Source organism: Carcharodon carcharias, chromosome 13 (genome assembly GCF_017639515.1).
Source record: "Carcharodon carcharias isolate sCarCar2 chromosome 13, sCarCar2.pri, whole genome shotgun sequence".
NCBI lineage: Eukaryota > Metazoa > Chordata > Chondrichthyes > Lamniformes > Lamnidae > Carcharodon > Carcharodon carcharias.
Window position 1 is genome coordinate 20172713 of NC_054479.1, and position 26332 is coordinate 20199044.

The 26332-nt window shown below is 43.3% G+C and overlaps 1 protein-coding gene across 2 annotated transcripts in view; it reads left to right on the forward strand.

The window, feature by feature from the left end:
• Positions 1–26332, forward strand: part of mapkapk5 (MAPK activated protein kinase 5) — a 62313-nt gene that overhangs the window by 22513 nt on the left and 13468 nt on the right. For both annotated transcript variants that reach the window (XR_005944911.1, XM_041203338.1), the window contains exons 3-9: positions 385–460; positions 1790–1887; positions 2402–2510; positions 16098–16187; positions 19804–19899; positions 23418–23498; positions 26092–26279. Coding sequence is in view for 1 of the 2 variants with exons in the window: in XM_041203338.1 (XP_041059272.1) it covers positions 385–460; positions 1790–1887; positions 2402–2510; positions 16098–16187; positions 19804–19899; positions 23418–23498; positions 26092–26279 (738 nt within the window). In the remaining variant the exon portion in view is untranslated. The remainder of the gene's footprint in view (positions 1–384; positions 461–1789; positions 1888–2401; positions 2511–16097; positions 16188–19803; positions 19900–23417; positions 23499–26091; positions 26280–26332) is intronic.

Sequence of the window (26332 nt, forward strand, 5' to 3'; positions counted from 1 at the left end):
CCATGACATCTTTGTAAAATTTCCCCTTAGCTCCAACCTGTCCCTGACCTATTTTGCTCCATCCCCTCTTCAATGGTATAAAATCATCACATTTCTACCTCTCTTTAGCTCTGAAGAAGAGCCATATGGACTCAAAATGTTAACTCTGTTTCTCTCTTCACAGATGTTGCCAGATCTGAGTTTTTCCAGCATTTTCTGCTTTTATTTCAGATTTCCTGCATCTGCAATATTTTTGGTTTTATTTTGCTTTGCAATTGAATTGGCAGGTGATAAAATAAAATTCTTGCTTATAGAACTATATATATATGAACCTTGCATGGAAGGGTGTAATGGAGTGGTCTGCCCTTACTTTTCCACTTATATTCACTATTTGACTTATTTTAGAGTATGCATGAAAAAGTCAACGGGAGAACGATTTGCACTAAAGATTCTCCTTGATCGCCCAAAAGCAAGAAATGAGGTAAGAGTGTTATATTTTTCATCACAGAAGGAGAAGGTAGAAGGACATAACATTCCCTTGCCTATTAATTGTGGCTCTTTGTCAAAGCTGCAATCAGTGTGAAGTTTGCTCGCAATCCTCTTGATCTAAAATAGACAAAGTAAATAGAAACAAGCTACCTTTCCTCTATTTGAGTCTTATTTTGAAGTTAATTACAGGCTGCATATTTTGCAGCCTAAAACCGAGACTGGGAGGTTAATACGTAAGGAATCTCTTCGAAAATTTCTCTGGCCCTCACCAGGCATTCTATCATGTGAATGATCATTAGTGGAGTAGCCTGTTCTCAATTAATACTGAGAGCATCTCCTGTTTTCTTACACTCAATTGCTCTCTCTGGTTTGCACAGTACGTAATCATTGGCAAGAGTTTAGAACAGGCCGTACTTCTAAATATGATATTGCTCTGCCCATAGTGTTGATACTAACAGCACTAAGTAAAGGTCATTGGAAGCCTATTTATTCCTCTTCTCTTTTATTCCCCTTTCCCAGGCAATAAAATAAAGCAAAGTAGAAGGGAGTTCTCAGTGGAGTGCAAATCCTTCCTGTCTTTGCAAATTCCAGTATAATTTCCTGTTTGGGTAATGGCAAACTAATTTAACAGTGTAACTGAGTAGAACAAGAATGATGCAATCCTCATGATAATTAAGAACTGCCCCACCCAAGGACAACAAAATAAGCAGACACTATTTTACATTTTTCAGTAGCAGCTTATTTCTCAAGATTCCTGAGAAACACTCCAAATAGCTGAAAAGCAGTAATACCTCAAAGTTAAAATAGACAGATTAAGGAAACAATACATTTTTATTTTCACCATGTATGTTGCTTTTTGATCAGTTAGGAATATCAGCCAATGTATAAGGAAATGAAGTTTAATAAGATACAAAATGCTGCAAGTACACAGCAAAGCAAAACCAGTGTCTGAGAGGAAAGGTTTTAGTCAGGAATCAGGTACTATGCACTATGACAGCATTGTATTATATATATCATATATAAATATATATATAAATATCGTAGTAATTTCAGTACTATGATGCTGCTGGATCTGCTGAGTGTGACCAACATTTTCTGTTTTTATTTCAAATTCCCAATATTTAAAGTTTTAAAAATAAATCCTTAATGAAGTATTTAGTTTGGGCAGTGAGTGGTAGAAATTGCTTTGCATGTGTGAGCTTACATGATAAGACATCTGCAGCAGAAAAAAACATTTTGATATTTTGTAAGGGAAAAAAACTATAATGATTTGACATCGTTATATTTCTATTGCAAGTTTTTTTCTTTGTCTCATTTCTAGGTTCGACACCACCTGATGTGTGTGGGCCACAATAACATTGTTCAGATTATTGAGGTTTATGCGAACAGCGTTCAGTTCCCCCATGAGTCCAGTCCAAGGTATGTCTCAGTCACAATAACAAATTGTACAGTGAACTAAACTGCCAGATAGTTCATTTTGTGCACTTGTGCTTATATTAAGAATTGAAGTACATGGCATTATGAATTAGGAAGCACATTAAGCAAGATTGTTGATGTGGTCGTTGGTTCAAAATAAATTTCTGGCTGATTTGATATCTGCTTCCTCTCTGCCAACCACAAGAATCCTACTTGAAAAGTAATTTGGGCAGCCTCAACACAGTTCTTAGTGGTATCCATAATTCCCAACAAATTAGATTTAAAGTTATAGCCTTGCTGGATAATGTGGTAGCTCCACATTGTTCTGTATCAGATGTTCTAATGCTTCATGCTATGCAAAGTATAAACATGGAAGATTGTTCAGCTTCTGAATTTCTTACACATGTTTTTTCTCTTTCTTGTATATTACATTTTCTCTTGTTTTTCTCTTCTTTGATTTCTTATTTTCTTTGCTCCTTACTTTCTTCCTAAATTCTCATTATTTCATAATCCCCAGGCCTCGGCTGCTAATTGTGATGGAGATGATGGAAGGTGGGGAGCTGTTTCACAGAATCAGCCAACACAAGCACTTTACAGAGAAAATGGCAAGCCAGGTTACTAAACAGGTGAGAAATGCTTTATTCTTGTGGATGGACGTGCAATAAATCTTAGTCTGGTGTTAGAAAAGTCAACTTTCCTAAAATGATGAAAGACCCAGGAGCTGACTGCTATGCCTTATTGGGGAGCATGGAGGATCAAGAGAGACAGACATATCTGTGATTTTTCCACAGCCATAGTTCTGATTCTTGGTTCTGCTATTTGTCAGAGACCAAGACGTGAATATTAACAGGGGCCAATTACATAGGCAGGTGGGGTCTGGGTTTCTCCAAGCATGCATCTTTTGCTCTTGACATGTTCCCTGCCCGGGGTCAGGCTGATTAATAGGCAGGGAAGACTCTTGTTCAGGCTGCGGGGGCAGATGGGTTCAATCGGAAAGCATGGAGGAGGGTATCTGATACCTGATTCTAGGCATCTTTGTATAGTGGCACTCCTGCTCCTCCTGGCCCACAAACAGTGCTGTAAAGGCACATACCTCCCTGAAGTTGTCCTTGCCTCCTTTGAGCAGCCAGATTTCCTCAGGCCTGGAAAATCCAACCAGCTTCTATTAAACCTACAAAGCAGGTTAAGTTAAATGATGCCAACCTCCTGGGATTGACTTGGCTGCTCATCCCGTAATCCTGCCTCCTTAAATCTGGAAGTAGGTGTCTTGGAGTCTGATTTTCAGGTCTCTTAAAATTTAACATCTGACCTGTCTCCAAAAAATCCATCTTTGTTAAAATTTATCCCAAGTGTTCCCACAGAAGGGATCAATTGAAGTATAAGTCATTGCTCAATCATTTGTGTTTCCTTCAGCCAACTGAATTGATGCTGCCATTGGTAGAGGGCTGGGAGCACATTGCTTGAACCTATCTGTGAAAGATTAAGAATAATTGTGGGTAAAAGATCAGTAGTCAAGTCAGCAGCCTGGAAGCTAGGCAATTGAATTGAGGCATTTGTCTGAGCTCCATTTGTGTTTCGATATTTCTTACCTGGTCATCTAAATAGGCCACTCAAAACATGGAACTCATTTCTTGACCAAGATTTGAGCTTCCTCTTCAATTGAATCAAGTTTCTTGTTGATTATTAGTGTGCAATTGATGGTTGAGTATGCGCTTATGCCGTCTCACCTGGAGAAGGGTGCAGGACTATAAGGCGAGGATGAAGAGAATTCATATTTCAGAAAAGTATGTGCTGACTTAATAATTAGTGTGTTTGCTGAAGCAGATAAATGGCAGAGAATAAATCCCTGGAGGAAAATAAATAATTTACTTGACAAACTCGAATATGGGTGAAGTGAGCATTGTCCCCTGCCTGGCTACTGCACCTGAATAGAATTTTACAGCATAGAAATTCTGCACCACACAGGCCATGTCCTACCTTTCTTCATCTCATCCCATCAACATATTTTTTGGGGGGCTGCCAAGTGATATTCTTCCAAGTTTCTGTCAGTTTTACTTTTAAACACGTTAGGAGCTGCACAAGCAAAATTTACACTCTAATTTTCTCTTTATGGACTGTGCTCTTAAATTCTGCCTGCAGTCTTGTGACACTCCAGATGATTGTGGGGCTCCCATGTGTGGTGGAATTGGGGTGTTGCAGGTTTAGTGTATATATAGTGTGTAGTGTGCTATTTCATCTCTCAGACTGTCACTCTAAACACTTCACATGCAGTGACTAATATGTAGATAGCCATTTGCACATGGTCCCACAAACATCAGTTTGTGCTACATCCAGTCATGAATGGTAGTGAACAATTAAACCACTCACTGGAGGAGGAGGCCGCTCCACAAATATCCCCGTTCCCAATGATGGGAGAGCCCAGCACGTCATTGCAAAAGATAAGGCTGCAGCATTTGCTACAATCTTCAGTCAGAAGTGCAGTGAATGATCCATCTTGGCTTCCACCGGGGGTCCCCAGCATCAACATGCCAGTCTTCACCCAATTCAATCCCCTCTATGTGATATCAAGAAATGGCTGAAGACACTGGATAGTGCAGAGGCTGTGGGCCCTGACAGCATTCCGGCAATAGCACTGAAGGTGGCACTGCAGAACATGCCATGCCCCTAGCCAAGCTGTTCCAATACAGCTACAACACTGGCATCTACCTGGCTATGTGAAAAATTGCCCAGGTATGTCCTGTACACACAAAGCAGGCCAAATCCAAGCCGGCCGATTACCACCCCATCAGTCTACTCTCATTCATCAGTAGAGTAATGGAAAGGGTCATCAACAATGCAAGCGGTACTTGCTAAGCAATAACTTGCTCACTGATGCCTAGTTTGGGTTCTGCCAGGCCCACTAAACTCTTGACCTCATTACAGCCTTGGTTCAAACATGGACAAAAGAGCTGAACTCCAGAGGTGAGGTGAGAGTGACATCAAGGCCACGTTTGACCGAGTGTGGCATTAAGGAACCCTAGCAAAACTGGAGTCAATGGGAACTGGGGAAAAACCCTCCACTGGTTGGAGTCATACCTAGCACAAAGAAAGATGGTTGTGGTTGTTGGAGGTCAGCAATCTCAGCTCCAGGACATCACTGCAAGTGTTCCTCAGGGTAGTGTCCTCGGCCCAACCACCTTCAGCTGCTTCATCAGTGACCTTCCTGCCATCATTTTGCTGATGATTGCACAATGTTCAGCACCATTTGTGATGACTCACATGCTGAAGTAGTCCAGATCCAAATGTAGCAAGACCATCTGCAACAAGAGAGAATCTAACCATCACCCCATGATGTTCAATGACATTACCACCACTGAACCCCTCCCACTATCAACATCCGGGGGTTACCAATGACCAGAAACTGAACCAGGCTAGCTATATATTTATATAGCTGTGGCTACAAGAGCAGGTTAGAGGCTAGGAATCCTGCAACAAGTAACTCGCCGCCCGACTCCCCAAAGCTGGTCGACCATCTACAAGGTACAAGTCAGGAATGTGATGGAATACTCCCCGCTTGCCTGGATGAGTCCAGCTCCCACAATGCTCAAGAAGCTTGACACTGTCCAGGACAAAGCAGCCTGCTTGATTGGCACCATATTCACAAACATTCATTCCCTCCACCCCGACACACAGTAGCAGCAGTGTGTACCATCTACAAGATGCACTGCAAGAATTCACCAAGGCTCCTTAGACAGCACCTTCCAAACCCAAGACCACTACCATCTAGAAGGACAAGGGCGGCAGATAGATGGGAACACCACCACCTGGAAGCTCCCCTCCAAGTTACTCGCCATACTAACCTGGAAATATATTGCCGTTCTTCCACTGTCGCTGGGTCAAAATCCTGGAACTCCCTTCCTAACAGCACTGTGGGTGTACCTACACCACGTGGACTGTAGAGGTTCAAGAAGGCAGCTCACCACCAACTTTTCAAGGGCAACTGGGGATGGGCAATAAATGCTGGCCTAGCCAGCGACACTCCCACCCCGTGAATGAATAAAAAAAATGAACGACCATTTAACATAAATTTGGCAAAGGTTGAGTGGGGGACTGTTCCACAGCATATATCAAGAACTCTCCCATTTCAGTGGTGCAGTGGGTTATTTTACATTGACCTCATCAGTGAAACAAGTAGATGTGAACTCAGCTTAACATTTCATCCAAAGGACCATAACGCAACAATCCCCAGTGATGCACTGGAATGTTAAATATGCTATCTTACTAGTCAATTTTTAACTTGTTTTATGAAAGTAGAATTTCTTATTTTGAAGTACTGCATTTGAAGCATTGCCTTAATGCTCAATTTTAAATGGGCTTAAATTTTTTTTGTATATATGTTGAATAATAAGATTCAAATTTAACCTAAATTCTGAATTGTTTATAGGCCCTAATTCACATTGAGGAATGTAATTTGAAAACATTTACACAGGCAGCAAAGGTAGAAAATGTTTTACAGAACAAGTATTTAATATCTCACAAAAAACTATAAGATATAACACGCAAAGTATATTTTTATAAAGTTGTAAAGAGTTTGTATCAGAAGTCTAAGCTAAGGCCACTGGCACCTGAATCAGAAGATTGTGTGCTCAATCCCCACATCAGGGTCTGGGCTCAAAATCAAGGCTGGTATTAAGGACACTTTTCCACTAAAGGTCCTATGACACTGGTGGAAGTGTTGCTTTAGTATCCTGCCCAATTTTTCCCTCCAAACCAGATTAATTTGTTTATTGCATTGCCAGTGATGAATGGCTGCTTTGTTTGCTGACCATAAATCGCTGCACTTCAAAATTAATTTATTATATGATACACTGGGGATATATTTTGATATGAGGCATTATATAAATGCCAATATTATTAAAGAAGAAGATTTTTTGATTCCTCTCTCAAGTGGAGCAGTTACTCGTCACAAGCTGCATTAACCTCCTAATTTATGACCTAGAATCACGATCGTTTATTCAAAAAAAAAGCTGAGCAAAGTGCATTTCCAGCATTGATCTGCAGAAGGTAGTAGAACACTTCCTTTGTTTTAATTACTTTAAGGATTCTCCTCTTTTTCACTATGAAGTGAATTTAGAGTGAGGAGACTTTGGGCGGAATTTTCTGTTCCTGCTGGTGACGGGCGTGATAGTTGGCGTGAGTGGGCAATATGGACAATTGATTTTACGACTTCGGGAAGGCAGGTTGCGATTATCCGCACAGCCCACCGATGGCAGGCCAAGTTTCCCACCATTGATCGTCAGGAATCTCATTGTCATACATCAGCTTACGATTATCAGGCCATCCCGCCAGGGTCTTGCACCCCTCCTAGATTGTCCATCCACGTCAACGGGAAATCACGCCGACGTGTTTCACACCGGCACAGAGGTGATGTGCACTTGGCGGCCTGCACTTTAAGTGAACTGGAGGTGCGTGCACAGCAATGTTCTACAGACCTTGCCAGGGTCGCTTTGCAGGCTTCGGAGGGTTGGGGTTAATTGCCTCCCTGCCTCGGAGGCGACTTTTGAGGGTGAGGGGGAGTTGGTGGCAAGTACAGCCCTGCTTCTGAGGCAACTTGAGGGGGAGCAAGTGCAACCTTGCAGTTGAGGCGACTGGTGGGCAGGGGTGGGCAAGGGCAGCCCTGCCGTTGAATACAACGTGCAAGCATTCAGGGTGTAGGGGTAGGGTGGGTGAGTGAAGTGGCCATGCATTCAGGGAAACCTGTAGAAAGTGACCATTCCTCTGTAACTGAGACAGTTCAGGTGCAGCCACATTGATGATATGATTGGGGTCGGGCTCCTAGCTTATCTGCCCACTGAAGCAATGCAGAGGCATCAAAGTGCCACCAAGTTTCCCCCGTGGCACAGACTGCAAATTCATGAGCACTTTTTTAGTAGACTGCAAAGCAGTTGGACTGCACACATTGTACAATCTCCTCACTAAAGCTGGCCATGTAGGAGGTGCTCTCAACCCCTCGCAATATCAGCATACCAATTTGGACCTGTCTCCCCCATGGTTCAAGCTGACGGCAGCACGCAGTGCACTGAGCTCTAGCCATCCAAGTGGTGGCCAGCACTCTCCGGGAAGCATTAAGGGACTATTGCACTTAACCAGGCCAGGTCCTTAGTACACCCATGCTAACCACGTGTCTCTCTCATTGATCCTGCAGGAGGAGTACATCAGGAGCATGGAGTCTGGTGAACCAGCTGTATGCCTGATGGCCTACAGAGTATGAAGAAATTGGAGGAGAGAGCAACTGAGGCTCCTGGCTGTGCAGAGGCAGGAGCAGCAGCCTTGGGAATAAGGGGCAGCTGGGGCTCCCGCACACACCGCAAAGTAGCCACAGTGAGCCATCACAGTCCGGCGCCTAGCAACACCCAGGGTCTCTAGACGCCGCTGTTCATTCCCACAGATGACCGAGAACCAGTGTCACCGAAGACTGCGAATGTCTAGAGAATTGGTTGCTCACATCTGCCAGTTACTTTAGGATTTGGCATCACAAGGACATGGAGGGCATCCATTGCCAGTGGCTGTGAAAGTGACTGCGGCATTCAATTTCTATGCCAGCGGCTCCTTTCAGGGCCCCATAGGTGACCTAGAGTCATAGAGGTCCACAGCACAGAAAAAGGCCCTTCAGCCCATTGAGTCTCCGCCAGTCAAATAAGTACCTAACTGTTCTAATCCCATTTTCCAGCACTAGGCCCATAGCCTTGTATGCCATGGCATTGCAAGTGCACATCCAATTACTTCTTAAATGTTATGAGGGTTTCTGCCTCTACCCTCCTTTCAGGCAGTGAGGTCCAAATTCCTACCATCCTCCGGGTGAAAAAATTCTTCCCCTCATCGCCTCTAAACCTCCTGCCCCTTACCTTAAATCTATGCCCCCTGGTTATTGATCCCGCTGCCAAGGAGAAAAGTTCCTTCCGTCTACTCTATCAATGCCCCTCATAATTTTATATACCTCAATCATGTCCCCCCTCAATCTCCTCTGCTCCAAGGAAAATAGCCCTAGTCTATCCAATCTCTCCTCATAACTAAAACCCTTCAGTCCAGGCAACATCTTAGTAAATCTCCTCTGCACTCTCTCTAGTGCAACCACATCCTTCCTATAATGCGGATTCCAGAACTGCACGCAGTGCCCTAGCTGTGGCCTAACCAGCGTTTTATAAAGTTCCAGCATAACCTCCCTGCTCTTATATTCTATGCCTCGGCTAATAAAGGCAAGTATCTCATATGCCTTCTTAACCACCTTATCTACCTGTCCTGCTACATTAAGGGACCGGTGGATATGCACACCAAGGTCCCTCTGATCCTCGGTACTTCCTAGGGTCCTACCATTCATTGTGTATTCCCGTGCTTTGTTTGTCCTGCCCAAGTGCATCACCTCACACTTATCCGGATTAAATTCCATTTGCCACTGATTAGCCCATCTGACCGGCCCGCCTATATCCTCCTGTAATCCAAGGCTGTCTTCATCACTATTTACCACACCACCAATTTTTGCATCATCCGCAAACTTACTGATCAACCCTCCTACATTCAAGTCTAAATCATTTATATATACCACAAACAGCGAGAGACCCAACACTGATCCCTATGGAACCTCACTGGACACAGGCATCCAGTCACAAAAACACCCCTCAACCATCACCCTCTGCTTCCTGCCACTCAGCCAAATCTGGATCCAATTCGCCAAATTGCCTTGGATCCCATGGGCTCTTACCTTTGTTTTCGGTCTCCCATGTGGGACAAATTACCACTATGGTCCTTAATGGGCCCTACTCTTTCCTAGTTATCCTCTTACTCTTAATGGACTTATAGAATAACTTTGGATTTTCCTTTATTTTACCTGCTAATGTTTTTTCATGCCCCCTTTTTGCTCTCCTAATTTCCTTTTTAAGTTCCCCCCCCACACTTTCTATACTCCTAGGGTTTCCGCTGTTTTGAGCCCTCAGTTTATGCCATAAGCCTCCCTTTTTCTCTTTATCCAATTCTGTATATCCCTCGACATCCAGGGTTCCCTGGATTTGTTGGTCCCATCCTTTATCTTCACTGGAACATATTGGCCCTGTCCTCTCCCTATTTCCTTCTTGAATGAGTCCCACTGCTCTGACACAGTTTTACCTAAAAGTAGCTGCTCCCAGTCCACTCTGGCCAAATTATATCTGATTTTATTAAAATCGGCCTTCCCCCAATTTAGAACTCTATTAGATTCAAGGTTGTTATGGAAAAGGACAAGGATGGGACAGATATCAGAGTTAGGACCACTATCTGCAAAATGTTCCCCCACTGATACCTCTACCACTTGCCCATCTTCATTCCCTAAAATTAAATCCAGGACCACCCCCTCTCTTGTAGGACCTTCTACATAGTGGCTTAAAAAGCTCTCCTGGATGCATTTTAAGAATTCAGTTCCCTTTAAACCTATCACACTACGACTAACCCAGTTAATATTGGGGAAGTTGAAATCCTCCACCATCACTACCCTATTATTTTTACACTTCTCTGAAATTTGCCTACATATCTGCTTTTCTATTTCACTCTAACTGTTTGGGGGCCTAAAGTACACTCCCAGTAATGTGATTGCTCCTTTTTTGTTTTTAAATTCTACCCACACATCTTCATTTGAGGAGCCTTGTAAGATGTCATCCCTCCTTACTGCTGTAATTGATTCCTTGATCAATATTGTGATACCTCCTCCTCTTTTACCTCCTTCCCTGTCTCACCTAAAGACCCCATATCCTGGAATATTGAGCTGCAAATTCTGCCCCCCTCTCAACCATGTCTCTCTGATAGCAATGACATCATACTTCCATGTGTTAATTTGTGCCCTCAACTCATCTCCTTGCATTAAAATAAATACCATCCAACCTTGCCAAATTCTCTTGTGCCTTAACTGATCTATAATTTCTATAATAATAAAAACAGAAAACTGCAGATGCTGGAAATCCAAAACAAAAACAGAAGTACCTGGAAAAACTCAGCAGGTCTGGCAGCATTGGCGGAGAAGAAAAGAGTTGACGTTTCGAGTCCTCATGACCCTTCAACAGTACTGATAATTTCTATGCCTTCCAGACTCACTTGCTTGCTCTTGTAATTTTGGTTGTGTGTCTCCTCCTGCTGAACCTCCTCTCATCATCCCATCCCCCTGACAAGTTAGTTGAAACCCTCCCCAACAGCACTGGCAAACCTGTCCGTAAGGATGTTGGTCCCATTCCGGTTCAGGTGCAACCCGTCCACCTTGTACAGGTCCCACTGCCTCCAGAAATGGTCCCAATGTCCCAGAAATCCAAAGCCCTCCCTTCTACACCATCTTTCCAGCCACGCATTCATCTGGACTAACCGCCTATTTCTATACTCACTAGCGTGTGTCACCAGAAGTAATCCAGAGATTACTACCTTTGAGGTCCTGTATTTTAATCTGCTTCCTAGCTCCCTAAATTCTGCTTGCAGGACCTCATCCCTCTTTCTACCCATGTCATTGGTACCAATATGTACCATGATCTCTGTCTGTTTGCCTTCCCCCTTTAGAATGCCCTGTAGCCGCTCAATGACATCCTTGACCCTGGCACCAGGGAGGCAACATACCATCCTGGAATCACATCTACATGAGTTTCCTACAACTATTGCACTTCCCCTCTTTTTCCTCCCCCCTCCCCTCTCCCCCCTTCTCTCTCCCCCTTCCTGTGCAGCTGAGCCACTCACAGTGCCATGAGCGTGGCTGCACTCCCCAGAGGAACCATCACTTTAACCGTTTTCCAGCACAGAAATACGGTTCTCGAGCGAGATGCACCCTGGGGATTTCCTGACTACCTGCCTGACGCCTTTCTCCTGACTGATGGTCACCTATACCCCCACTGCCTGCACTTCCATAAACTGTGGGTGACCACATCTAAAATTGTGCTATCTACGAAACTCTCAGCCTCGCAGATGCACCTCAGTGCCTCCAGCTGCTGCTCAAGCTCTGAAACTTGGAGCTCAAGTAGCTGAAGCTGGTGGCAGTTCCTGTACACATGGTAGGTCAGAGCGCAAGGAGCATCTAGGACTTCCCACATGTTGCAGGTGGTACATAACATGGGACTGAGCTGCCCTGCTATGCCTCTAGTTGAAAAAAACCCATACTTTTAAGTTAAATACAGTAAAGAAAAACATTAAATTATTTATGTACTTTAAATAAAAACTAGAACTTTTACCTTTCCTTAGCTTAATCTATTTTAAACTGGACAAAAACACTTACCCACTACTCACCAATCAGCTCTCATCATTGTCCTGACGTCACTTTTTGAAGCTTCCCCTCACTTGCGCTTGTTCTGATCTCTCCACCGCTTTCTCGTGCTGTCTTGTGATGTCACTCTTAATTTCAACAAGAACTGACTGCAGGACACTTCCAAGACTGCTTCACCATGATGGTGACTGCAGAACACTCTTCCCAGATCCCTCTGTGGGATCTCTCAAGCCTCCACCCACAAATGCATCCATTAGGTCACGAATGCCATCTTTGTGAAGGCACACAACTTTGTGCATTTTGCCTGGGATCAGAACAGCCAGGATGCAAGAGCGTTTGGATTCGCCCAGATCTCGGGTTTCCCACAGGTGCAGGGTGCGATTGACTACACTCCTCTGGCGCTCAGATCTTCGTCGCAACACACGGTGGGCTACATCAACTGCAAGAGCTTCCATTCGCTGAATGTGCACCTGGTGTGCGACCAACAGAAACGCATCCTGCAGGTATGCGCAGACGTCCAGGGATTGTGCACAGCGCCTACATCCCTAGTCGGTCACAGATCCCTAGAGTCTCCCAGGGTCCACAGAAGCTGCAGGGATAGCTTCTCGGGGACAAGGGCTACCCGCAGAGGCTGTGGCTGATGACACCCATGCGGTGGCCTCAGACTGCTGCTATGCGATGATATAATGTGGCTCGCACTGCAGCTTGCAGCTTGGTGGAGCAAACCATTGGGATTCTGAAGATGAGGTTCTGGTGCCTGGACCGGTCTGGAGGAGCACTGGAATACAGTCCACAGAGGGTGTCACGCGTTGTCGTCGCCTGCTGAGCCTTTTACAACTTGGTGCTCCAACAGGGAGACGAGCTGGCTGAGGAGGAGATGGAGGAGCTACATGTTTCCTCTGATGGGGAGGATGTTGATGGGGATGAGGCTGAGGTCGTCCTCAGAGGCAATGGTGATGGGGATGAGGCCCTCGTGCTGGCAAAATGAGGCAGGCCTGCTTTGGAGGCCCTCATAGCTGCTAGGTTTGTGGAGAATGATGATGACATGCATTGAGGTGACCCCATAGTTCCTCGACTCGCATTTGTGAATGTTTGACTCCAGTCTGGCTTATGGCGGCGCGAATACCCTCTGAGAATGCTCCTGTCATGGAGAGGTAGTGGAAGCTCTAATAGTCGCTCAATTGCAGGAGGATGAAGACGACATACATTGAGGACACTCTGTAAATTTTCACATAGCCTCTGAGAATGTCTGACTCATGTCAGGCCAAGGGCAGCTTGCTTGCGCTCCATGATCAGGGCCATATCATAGAGATGCAGCCACGAAACTTTAGAAACATCTGATGATTTGTCCACCTTCTGCACCTGAGCCCTTCAGGAGCTGGAACACAGCATCAGTGGTCACAGACGCGGAAGAGCTGCAGCCAGCCCTTCCTTAAAAGTGCTGAGAGCACACTGAGAGAATGAGAGAACTTTGTGGCGCCTGCCACTGCATTCTGGCAGCAATGACAAGCACCGCTGAGGTGCAGGCATTAGTAATGTCTCTAGGGAGTGAGAGGCCAGACCATCACTTTGGCCTGAAGGCTGCACAGAGAAGAGGCCCTGGACTGCGACTGCTGCCTTATCCTTGTGCAGAAAAGTTTCACATCTGTGTGACAAGAACGCTACTGATCAGAACAAGGAGCTATAGGCAGAGAGACATTCTTGGGTGTTTATTGTCAATAATGAACAGTATGTACAAGTGATTAACACCCGTGCCAAGGCTTTGCAACTAATTCTCCTTAACTTCTGCAGTCTCTGTAATTTAAGGGGCTGCTTTTACTTTGTTCCTCATTTTGTTAATTTTGTTTAATTGTTTGTACTAAAGTTAATTCTCTTTAACTGTCCTAACCCTGCCACTACGTCTTGGTGCTTCCCGGACATCCACAGCAGAGGTGGAGGCAGCCTGCTGACTGTGACGTCCTGTTTGTGATGACTTTGGTGGGCGTCCTCTGCAGGGCTGAGACTTGGAGGGTCTTGGCCTGCTTTAGGGTACTGCTGTGTGGCAGTGGTACCCTCCTTGACCTGTGGAGCTAGAACTGCTAAAGTCACAGGAAGGGGGGAGTCGGATGGGCTGAATACTTTTGGAGTCACCTGGAAGGATGAGCCCAGAGTGTGCATCTCCGAATCCTCCTCCTTTTGGGTGCCCGGAGGCCCCAGGCTGACTCCTTGAGAAGCAGGGGTAGCTGGAGTGAGATCAAGCTGCCCAGCACCCCTCTCGTGTACACACTGTTGGAAGCCGACTAAGGCATCAACGATGGAGTTGAGTCTGCACAGCAGTGCAGGAGCGAAGTCCTGGACCAACATCTCTATGACGGCTGCCATCCAACCAGTGTTGACCTCAGTCCGTTGCCATGCCAGTGCTATCGTCGCCTGAAGGCGGATGGACAACTCCATCATGCCTTACAATCTGAGGAGTGCAGCGGACATCCCTTCTTGATGTTCCTGAGCTTGCCTTTGCAGCTCCAGCAACTGTGACATAACCAAGTCCAGAAGACTCTGCAAATTTCTGGCCTCCGGCAATCCTTGACTGCTGGACACCTGGGAAGTCCCTGCTGCCGCCTGCAGTGGATCAGAGTGTGATGTGCTCACCAGATTGTGATTCTGGGGCTCCTCTAAAGCTAGGTCCACCGAGGTGTGTGTCACTGTGCTGGTGGAGAGTGTGGGTGAGCGCTATGATGGGACTTCAGGGAGGGTTCCTCCAGATTCTCTTCAGAGGTTTCTTTGGGGCTTGGTTGGAGGCCTTGGGCATGGATCCTGTTGGCTGTTTGGCTGATGTGCCTGCGAAAGCAAGGAAAGATAATTAGTGCATGGCAGTGGCCTGTGAAAGAGGACACATCACTCACAGCTTGGTTGTCTGATGGATGTTGCACTGCTGGATCCTCACGTGGTAGAGCAGCACCAATCTCGCCTTCAGCCCAGGACTGGTCCAGATCCTCGCCGGCCAGCTGGAGGGCTGTGTTTTCAAAGTCCATGAGGACCTTGATTTTGGGCATTCTGCCACTGCTCTGTGACCTCCCTCTCACTCTTGTGCACCAGCTCGTCCTGCATGGATAGAGATGGAGAAAGTGTTAGCAGGATGCCTGCCAGGCCAAATGATAAGTGTGCCTGGCCTTTTCGGGTGGTGAGTGGTCTCATGCACGGGGTGAGGACAATGACAGTGAGTGTGAGATTGTGAATGGTGATGTCCCTTGAACTGGCAGTGAATGGAGGGCCCTGTGTATGTGTGCTGGGTTTGTGAGCGTGTGCGTTGAGAATGATGAGTAGAATGACTTACCCTAGCGGAATGGAGGAGATCATCCTTTGCAGCACAGGGTGGCTGTCCTCTTCTGAAGGGCGTTGGCACTGACTGCCACTGCCTCCCAAACCGGATTGGTCACATTGCTGCGGCCAGAACGAGGGTACAGGACATCCCGGCGAGCATCCACCAGTCACTTGAGGGATCCATCATTAAACCGGGTGGCTGCAGTCGTCTTGCTTTTAAGGGCCATATCTCTCGGGCAGCAGTGGTGAGCTGGGTGCAATGAGTGCTGTGCTTGCGGCTGGCCTTTAAACATGGCACCCAGTGTGATGCAATGGTGGGGTGATGGCGAGTGGGCAAACGACGAGCCTGCCCCCCATGGAAACGGCGTGTTTCCCCAGGAGTGCATAAATAATGAGGCGGGCTCCAGACGAGACAGTGTGAAAACCAGTCATCGATGTTGGCGGGCAGCATACTGTTTTACTTGCCTGCAACCACACTTAGTGCAAATTAGAGGAAATTCCACCCTTTATTGTGGTTTCACATATAAATCCTCAGTGCAGTTGCTCCATATTGTTAATGGTTGTGTTTGCAAATGTTTTAATAACTAATTATAGGATGACTGGTTTCTCTTCTCTTGATCATTGAGCATTTACTATTATTTGCTTAATATTGTGTTGTGCATTTTTTGTCCAGATTGCACTGGCTATACAGCACTGTCACTCCCTGAACATTGCCCACAGAGACCTCAAACCTGAAAACCTCCTCTTCAAGGACAACTCTCTGGTGAGTACAAGAATCAAAGGCTGACCATCTAAGTAGCAACTCCAATAGACTAGCAACATGGTAATCTTCATGTTTTAACACTATTTATCTGCAATTTTATAGTAAAAAAAAACACCCATGGATTTGCTCATGGTAACCCAGAAGTTGTGCTGTTTTATAAGGACAGAAGAATTGCACCATGTTTTTAAAAAAATGATGGTGTCCCTTTTAGGCTGCAAGATGTATTTGCTGTACATTCTTGGAAATGAATTCTGGATTGACTTACCAAGCCAGGTTGCAAATGGGTCCCCTAGGTTCACTAAATTGACTGGCCAGTTAACAAAGTAGAAAGAGCATGGAACTAGTATTCCCTTGGAGAGTGGGAGCTGAAACCATAACAGCCAACTGTTTCCTGCCCCAACACTGGAGGGTGGCATACAGTGGACTCCTTAAAAAGAAGACAGGAAAATATGTGTGTGAAAAGTGCGTAGTTAAAATATCTAAAACACACTGTATTTTTCAGAATCTGTTCAAGAGATAGAAGGTATAAATTATCCTGATTTTAAGATCGTTGTCTGAAAGTTCTATACTTGCCCACATTTGTACCTAGCTTGCACTTCATTACTAGTGTAATGGCTTTCCTCATGTTAAACTTTAACCAAACTGTTCACACCTTGACATTCTATTTGATGCTGTGTTTCCAATCCCCTGTCCTCTGTTATCAAGATCCCCTAATTCCACATCCTTAATACAAGCCTTGTTTGTCCACCACCCCTGTGCTTGCTATCTTACATTGATTACAAGTCCAGCATCACGTCTTATTTCAAACTCTCATCCAGATGGTTTTGCTTGTCTCTACTTCTGTAAACTCTTCTTGCTGACAGCCCTCTTGAGATCTCCTTTGTTCCTCCAGTTCTCTCCTGTTGAACATTCCTGATTCTCTTCATTCCAACATTGCCTGTCCCTTCAGCTGTCTAGGCCCTAAACTCAGGAATTTCCTTCCTAAACCTTTTCGCTTCTCCAGCTCTCTCTCTTTAAAGACGGTCCTTAAAACCTACCTCTTTGACCAAGCTTTGGGCCACCTGGCCTAATATCTCCTTATTTGGCTTGGTGTTAAATGATGAATGATAACACTCCTGTGGAATGCCTTGGGATGTTTTATGTTAAAGATGTGATTGAAATGCAGGTTATCATTGTAAGATGTATTTTTCTTTTATTTAATTTGTAGGATGTAAACATCACTGGCAAGGTCAACGTTTATTGCCCATTCTTAATCGTCTGTCTTTGTGGTTTTAATGCTGCTGGTTCATTTTATTTAAAAAGAATACTCCCTTCTCTCATTCTCTTTCTCTTTTTTTTTCTTTTAACTGGGATGTGTAAATGCTGGTCAGAATGGGTTGTGGCCAGGTCAGAGGCTGATGAATCAGGGTAAATTTGGGTTTTCAGTTGGTGAGTGAGTAAAGAGATCAGGCTTGGAAGGTACATTTTCAGATGTGGGGCACAGCCCCACCTACCTCAGAAACACTCATTTTTGGGAAGACCAAAATGTATGTACAACTTAAGTTTGGGAAATTTAAACCTACTAACCAGGCACAGCAGGTAAGCATAATACGATTAAAATATTGTTCTCTATGACAGTGGTGATGAGGTGACCAGATATGTTTTTTCCATAGAATTGAACTCTATTCCTTGCCACATTCACAGCATGTCATGACCTTCCACAGGGTGGAAAGTGCATATTATCTGTAAAACATTAAATATGTCAGGGTAGATCTAAAATGTATCCTTAAAATTGAGTTTTTATTTTTATCATTTGGTAGCAGCATTCCAAGCAATAGTCAGAATGTGACACTTGGGATTAGGGGCTGGTTGGGGAGGGGTGGCAAGGAAGGTATGATTTCCAGTTCATTTCTGGCATGCGATGCAGTTTAGGACTTGAGTTATTAGGTAGCTGAATAATGTTCCTTTTTTTGTTTGTGATCAGTACTGGAAGCATTTCTACTGAAATTAGAATTCTTCAATCCCTCACCCACCCCAAAAGAAACAGATAAGCTGCTAATGGTGAAGTTATTTTTGTTCCATTACTTGATCCTCAGTTAATTATTTTGGATAATTCTCATGCCTCCACTCCAAGCACTGTGCTGATGATTTAGGCTCTGTATCTGTTATATTCAAGCTAAGAATGCTAGGTATCATCACTATGGATTTTCAGTTCCTGTTCAAGGGTTGTCCCGTAATAATATCTTGTATGCCAAAGACTTTGAATACTTTCCCTTCCTTTTTAATCATTCCTGTCTAGATAGATTGATATCCATGTACCACATTCCCCTTTTTAATTTGTTGTCTGATGTTGGTCTTGGGTCTTCTAGACTGCTTTGCAAAATATGGGAGTCAATTTGTACAACTGTGGTAAACCAGCTCTGAGTTTATCTCATCTCAACAGTGGGCCTCAATTCAACAACAAATTCATGCTACCACCTCAGTGGGTTTATGATTAAGTTATTAATACTTGGAAGTGCAACAAATTAGTGGTGTGAGGTAGGGGCTTTATCTGCAATTGGCTACATTTTAAAGCCATCTATTGAATTTATTTCTCTCCACTGCACAGTAAATTTTTCCTTTCTCTTCTCCTTTTCATCTTTGTTCTCCACCTTCTCTGTTACAGTTCAGCCACTTTTTTCTTTTTCTAGTGAGACAGGAGCATTCACATTTTCCACCTCAATGATGCTGAGCATTCCAGCCCTTTCCCTCCTCTCCAACACCTCCAGCAACATGCAGGTTGGTGGAGCTGTCACTGCTAGCTGTAAGTAGAGACATTTCCTCACCACAGCAAAGTGAAACCATTCCACAACAAATGAACCAAAGATCTGCAGCTTCAACAGAGCAGGTTATGTGGACCATTGGAAGTAAAGGAAAGTCTCCAGCCCTCAAAGAAGGCTGGATTGTAGCTACAAGCAAAAGGCCCCTCCGAGTGCCCTACAAAGGACAGTGCCACAACCACATCCCAAGACTGTCACCATAAACTTTATAGTGGATTGTTCCTGATCTATATGCAGTTGTACAAACAACCCCAGTATGCTAGTTTATTTCTCTAAAAATACTGGTTTAAAAAACTTAACTGTCTGTCGGTATTTTTTTTAAGAAAAAGAGGTCTGGACATTGCCCTCTGTGGTGTGATATGCAGAAAAAAGTAGTTCTTAAGTTTGGGCAGGCTGAAAAATATGTTTGTCATATTTGGTGTTGCTTGGATTGCAGAAGCTTTTTTTGGATAATTTTATAAAACCATACATTTATATCAATATAAAGCAACATACAGTTTGGGTATAAGTGATGTTGAAATTTTCTCTTAACATAAAACACCAAGAAGGACTGTTAAGCGACATCACGGGGATATAGGTTAGCCAAATGGGCTAATGTGACAGTTGTAATTTATTGGGTTGTAAGGTAAAAGTTGAGAATGCTATGGGAGAGCATGGGGCTACAGTAATTAGTGTCGAACTGCTCTTGCAAAGAGTCAGCACAGACAAAGTGGGCAAATGGTTATCTGTGTTTAAAAACTTCCTATGGTCTTGTACCAAGGCCAACTGATTATCTTTTCCTTTCCTACTTTTAATATCCTGACTCTTGCACCTTGTAGGATGCACCAGTTAAACTGTGCGACTTTGGATTTGCCAAAATCGATCACGGGGATCTGATGACTCCACAGTTCACTCCATATTATGTAGCACCTCAGGTAAGTGTTTTTTTTTTTGCCACCAACTTAGTGGTATACCAGACAATTCACCAAAACTCTCCTCTTAATGGCAGGCAATTTGAAAGGTTGTTACTGTTAATTGTTAAATACTTGAACTGCACAGTTTTTAAATTGCCAGTAATTGATTTCTTGAGACATTATTCATAGTCGGTCAGAGGATATGGAAACTGTCAAATCTCATTGTTTATTAAATTATGGTGTGAAGATGAGCATTACATATGTAAAATAGGATATTATTCACTTTTTGTCCTATCTGTGTGTTATGATCCTAGGCCAGACGCCCAAGTTGTTAGTAAGACCTGGTTAGGGACCAATAAAATTTTGGTTAAACTAGACAAAGTTTGAGGTTCAAGACACTTGCTCAGTGAAGAAAGCCACAAGACTTTGTGAAGGCACAAAAATAAACTTTACTATACAAGGTCAAAAAGATAAGACAATTTATAATATCTATCTTCTACTCCAACATTTAGAGTAAGTATGAGGTACATGTGAATTAACAAGCTAACTGTGGTCAAACACATCACACTACATAATAAATTGCAGATGTGACCAAGACAGTCTCCATGGATTTCTCAACAACTCACCAAGACACAAGTAAAACTGAGTCAACAATCTCACTGAAGCTCTCTTCTCTCTCTCATGAGAGATTCCAGTTTTCATCTTCAAAAGATCTAACCTTGGAATTCTCTCCAAAAGTCGCTCCAACTCAAATGGCATCAACATAGGCCCACCTCGCAGGGTTTCAATTTCGTCTCCCAAGATTCTGCTCCCCTGAATTCCCAAGTCTGCACTCAAGCACCGACTCACAAGCACAACTTCGGCTGCTCCAAAGGGGTACCTTTGCCCCAGTGGCCCGCAGCACTGAGTCACCAACCTACGGCTGCCTTCTTCACTTAAAATCTGCTTCCCGCAGCTCATTTTCCGTTTGGAGCCTGTTTCTGACCCTCTTTTTTTTTTAACTGAAATGGGACCTTTTCCTGCCCCTGACTGCTCCCTGGGACTCTTCTTTTGGGACCGCTCCCTGTCTCTTCTCCACCCCCACCCCCACCCCCCAATCTCATGCCTGGGACACTAGTCTTCCATGACACTCTGCTCCCGGCCTCCTGACCCAGATTTTTGTGTCATTTTCCTTCTTGCACAGGTGCACTGGGCTTAGAGAGTGTAAAAATGCTGATCACGTGCAGTCCGCCCCTGGTTTGCATGTGCACAACAGCTCCAAGGCCATCAGGAATTGAAGGCCCCGACCTCTGCTTTCATCGTTAAGATAAGTTTGACTTTTCATAACACCTCTCCCTTGGAAGAAAGAGAGCTTCCTTACAGTGAAGGTTTCTTTACAATGGCTTTACAGTTTCTTCACAAGAAGTACTCAAATCCTAAACTTCTAACAAATAGCTTATTACATACTATACAGACAGCCTTTTCATTTTGTTGCACAATTACACATCTCATATTATAAGGATACCAAAGCTTAACCAAAAAAGCCAGTACATATAGCAAGTAGGATTAGCAAAATAATAACTCAAAATCTTCCTTTTCCCCTACACCTTTTCTTTAAACTCTGAATAGAACACCAACAATTACATAAGATAAAATACTGCAGATGCTGAAAATCTGAAACAAAAACAGAAAAGCTGGAAAAACTCAGCAGGTCGAACAGCATCTGTGGAAAGAAAAACCGAGTTAAGGTTTCAAGTCCATATGACTCTTCTTCAAAACTACAATAATACAAGATACAACAATTACATGGTTTTTGGCCATAATATTTTCATGGTTAACCAAAGTTAGTAAAGATACATTAAAGTTTTCTTTAGAAACATTTTGACCAGCTTGTATTTATATTTCATACTCGGGTTTTCAACCTTGCTAGTGTGACTGCAAACCAAGACTCTAGTGGTCTTCCCCTTTTCATACATGGATGCATACTGGTCATGCTAATGCTACAAATGACTTTCACTTAGGTTCCTCAACTTTATTACTGAAGAATATGGGTTTTTTCTTATTCTTCTGTTAATGGAAACATGCATTCAATGGGTCCTTTAAGTTTGCTACAGAAACATGTATGTCTGATTGACAACCAGCTTCAAAATTATCTTCCTCACAGAGTCACGAACCTTTGGCTGCCTTCTTCGCCTAAAGTCTGCTCCCCACAGCCCTTTTCCTGTTTAGAACCTGTTCCTCTGCTCCTCTTCTTTTAACTGAACTGGGACCTTTTCCTGCCCCTGTCCCCTCACTGGGACTCTTCCTTTGGGACCTCTCCCTGTCCCCTGCACAGTGGTCTTCCATGGTGCTCCATTCCTGGTCACCTGACTTGTGTTTTTGCACCGTTTTTCTTCTTGCACAGGCGCTTACCCCAAAGAATGCAATCTGCACATGTGCAGCCCACTCCCAGCCTGCGTATGTACAAAAACTCTCAGGCCTGTTGGGAGTTGAAGCTTCTGACCTCCGCTCGCAACATTGAAGTTTGACTTTCTTAGCGGTGTTCTATATCATGTTGATTTACTTAACTAAATGCCTATGCAGGGAATAGGAATAATGGAGGGACTCTTCTGGTAAATTCTGTGAAGTCTCATAACAAAATTGTAAGCTGCTGAAGGGATAGGATTGCAAAGGAGGTGTTTGGAAGACTGGTTACATTATATACACTTTTCCTTCATATCACAATGTAACTGTGTGTGGGGCCTGTGGTTGTCCTTTCATTCTGGCTGAAGCAATGGCTGGTGAGCAATCAGCACCTGCCTCAGAAGTATGGATCCAAGATGATGACCCAGTCAATTCGGTGAGCTCTTGAAGTGTGCAACCTTTTGGAGAGCAGTATCTAACTTAGATGTAATGATGATATTTAGAGTGTATGTATTGTTTAGTTACTGACTTGTGCTTCATGACTAACAGAAAATTGAGGATTAGACTATGGTTAGTGAGGTGGTGCATATGCAGACATTCTGAAAAGTATCAATAAGAAAACTGAGTTAAAGAATTGATGGTGTAGACAACAAAATAATTGAAGATCAAGGTTCCAGAGTGAGGGAGGGCGTGGTAAAGCAATTACAGGGAATTAAAATACATTACAGTTTTTTTTTATTTCTCATCATATACTGGGATGGCTGAGGAAGCAACATGGCAACTGAGAATTTGGAAGGTATTTTGTGCAATTTGCCCCAAGGCAATGGACCAAGTGAAAAAATGTTTTCTTAGGAAATTTGAGTCAGTCACACTTATTTCCAACAGACACATCAGAAATGTTCCCAAATCATTGACATTTCTTCTGTGCCCTGGGGGCATATGCCAGTTGCAATACTTCTGCAGATTTTATTTTCTAATCTATTTTTCTCCCTTGCTCAGTCTCTTGGAAGCTCAGAGCTTCCTCCATATTTTAAATTATGGATTGATTCATTCGAAACTGGATGCTAATTCTTTTTTGTTAAATTGAAGTAATTAGAATGGTGCACAAAATTATGGAGACTTGGTTTCTCCATTTAATCTTTTCCTTTCTGTCGCAGGTACTGGAAGCCCAGAGGAGACACCAGAAAGAGAAATCTGGAATCATACCTACCTCACCCACTCCCTACACATACAACAAGGTAACCAATCTTTTATCATCTTCATATAAAATATTATCTAGCACTGTCTTCAGAGTTCATAAGAAAAAGGTATGGCTGGTTAAGTGAAACATTACTGGCAGGACCAATTCTAACCAACAGAATGGTTTGGCTTAGTTATAATATAATAATAAAGAAGTCTTCATCTTACTTTAGTGGAGCAGAAGCAATAAATAATGCGATGTGCTTTTGAGGAAGATTCAATATAAATTCATTTAGTGTTGCACAATGATGTACTAATTCTGCTCTTTGTTGCTTACTTATCCCTTACCCCTGCACCAAATCCCCACCACCCAAAATAGCAAAAGATGCCAGTTCATGACTATTATTCCACAGAGATTTTGTGATCGTGCCATGGTTAGTAGCAGAGGGTATTGAGCAATGAACAGGTTCTCCCTCTCCTGATTTCGCACACGAACCCCCCCCCCCGGGCTGAAAAGTGATTATTGGCATAGGTAGTGAGTCATCCTGAGAGTAGATAGCCTGGCCTCTTGCTATTGATTGATGAGTGATCTTAAATAATTGAAGGCTTTTTTAAAACTTAAAAAGGAGTAAACAATTAAGCAAGTGATTTATCAGGAAGCATCTATTTTACCTTTTTTATGAACAGTTAATCTCTGCAGTATTCAGTCCTTCAGTCTACTATTTCACATCCAATGCTCTTTATGAATGTATGAAACACTGCCAACAGGACCCAAAGGAACTAAATTATTTAAAGGTGAATAAAAGAAATGTTATTAAAGCCTCCCTACAGCACTGTCATCCATACTGTAAAACAGAAGTGAAACAAATCATTTTGGGTCATTCAAAAATGTAGAATTTTGTACTTAACACGTGATGTAGTTAATAATGACTTCACTGAGGCCAGCTAGGACACTCTTTCCAATCTTGAAACATATAAAATATTCTTTTACAAAATCTGTTCTCTTTATTTTAAATCCTTGTCAGTCTCTGTACTGGAAGATATTGTTTTCCTAACCTCCTTTCCTTCAGTTATATTTTTGAATATTTTCTTTTTAATTTTTTTAAACTAACTATAATATGCAGTATTGGTTGGATGGTGGTAATCTCTCTATGATGAATAATATCCTATGTTGATATAATGGGAGGTATCTTGTTGGAATAGCAATTGAGTGAACAATTATTGATGTTTCCCTCAAACTTCCTTTTATTTATTTTCTTTAAACTGCATGTGCAAGTAACATTGGGGAAAGTTGACTTGAGAAAGTTCAATATTGCAAGGGTCCCCAGTTGACATGCACATTGTTGAAAGTATCTAAGTTAAAGTAAGAATGTTTTTGTTTTGTATACCAGTATATGTGAGGTAGTGACCATAATTTTGGCTATTACTTGTATTTTTAAACTGAATATAGAACTGGCCTGGCAGTTTTATGATTTTAATTTTTGCAGGAATTATAACATGCTAAATTTGGGAAACTGTAATTCCCTTACTCATTTGTTGTCAGCTATGGCTCAGTTGGTAGCACACTCTGTCCTCTGATCCAGAAAGCTGTGGGTTCAAGTCCCACTCCAAGACATGAGCACAAAATCTAGGGTGATACTCCAGTGCACTACTGAAGGAGTGCTTCACTGTTGGATGCTTCACGTTTCTGATGAGACTTTTACACTGAGGTCCCCTCTGCCGCCTTGGGTGGATGTAAAAGACCCCACCCCACTATTCCGAGAGTAGCAGGGAGGTCCCTGCCCCTCCACATCCCACCACCCTTCCAACCCTGTCTGGTGTCTGAGCCAATGTTTATTCCTAGACCAAAATCACTTTTTTAAAAAAAAATCTGATTATTATTACATTGCTTTTTGGGACACCCAAGTACTTAGGATGGCTGGTGTTGTGAAAAGTTCTTTATAAATGCAGATTATTTTTCTCTTTTAGTTTCTGGTCTCTTAAGAATTAATGTGGTGCTTCTACTGCAGCTCAGCAGAATGATTATGAACCATAGCAAAGCTTCGAATCTTTGTTTGTTCCAATTGGATTTGAAGTTGGACACAAGTTGTCTGCAGTTCTTGAGTTTCCTTCTGTCCTTATGTTTCTTTCATCCCGTGTTCTATGGTTTCCCGCCACGAGTTCTGTAGCATTCAATGCTTTGGTGTAGCAAACATTCAAATCTTTGAAGCCCCATTGCTTATACGCCCTCCCAGTAAAAAGCCATACTGTGACCCTCGTTTTAGTACGTGATCAATTATGTATCTGACATTTGTCATGACATTGAGATAATCTAGTGACAAAGCATGAATAGCAATGAAATTGAGTTGCTTCCATGGTTTTCCACTCCGCCCCGCCCACCAACTTAATGAGCTCTGATTTCACTCAAGAGGCTGGAGGTGATGCTGAATTAAGACGAGGACTTTTTCTTAAGAGAAGTTCTTCATTCTTCATATTCCGGCCAGCACTTGAGACCAAGGAGCAGGCTATTCGTTCTCTCCCCACAAGTGTTGTGGGGATTGATGCCAGACAAACTTATAAAGTAAATTCCAAGATAACCTCCCATTCTATTTTATGAAAAATCTTTTTTATATAGAAACCTTATTTTTATTTTTTTATTGTTTATTATCCCAGAGCTGTGACCTGTGGTCGCTGGGTGTAATAATTTACGTGATGCTATGCGGATATCCACCGTTTTATTCCAAACACCACAGCCGGACTATCCCGAAGGACATGCGGAAAAAGATCATGACGGGAAGTTTTGAATTCCCAGAGGAAGAGTGGAGTCAGATTTCCGAGATGGCGAAGGACATTGTGAGAAAGTGAGTTGAGTCGCTGGGTTGCTGTGGTAGTGTCTGAGTCTGAGGTACTGCTG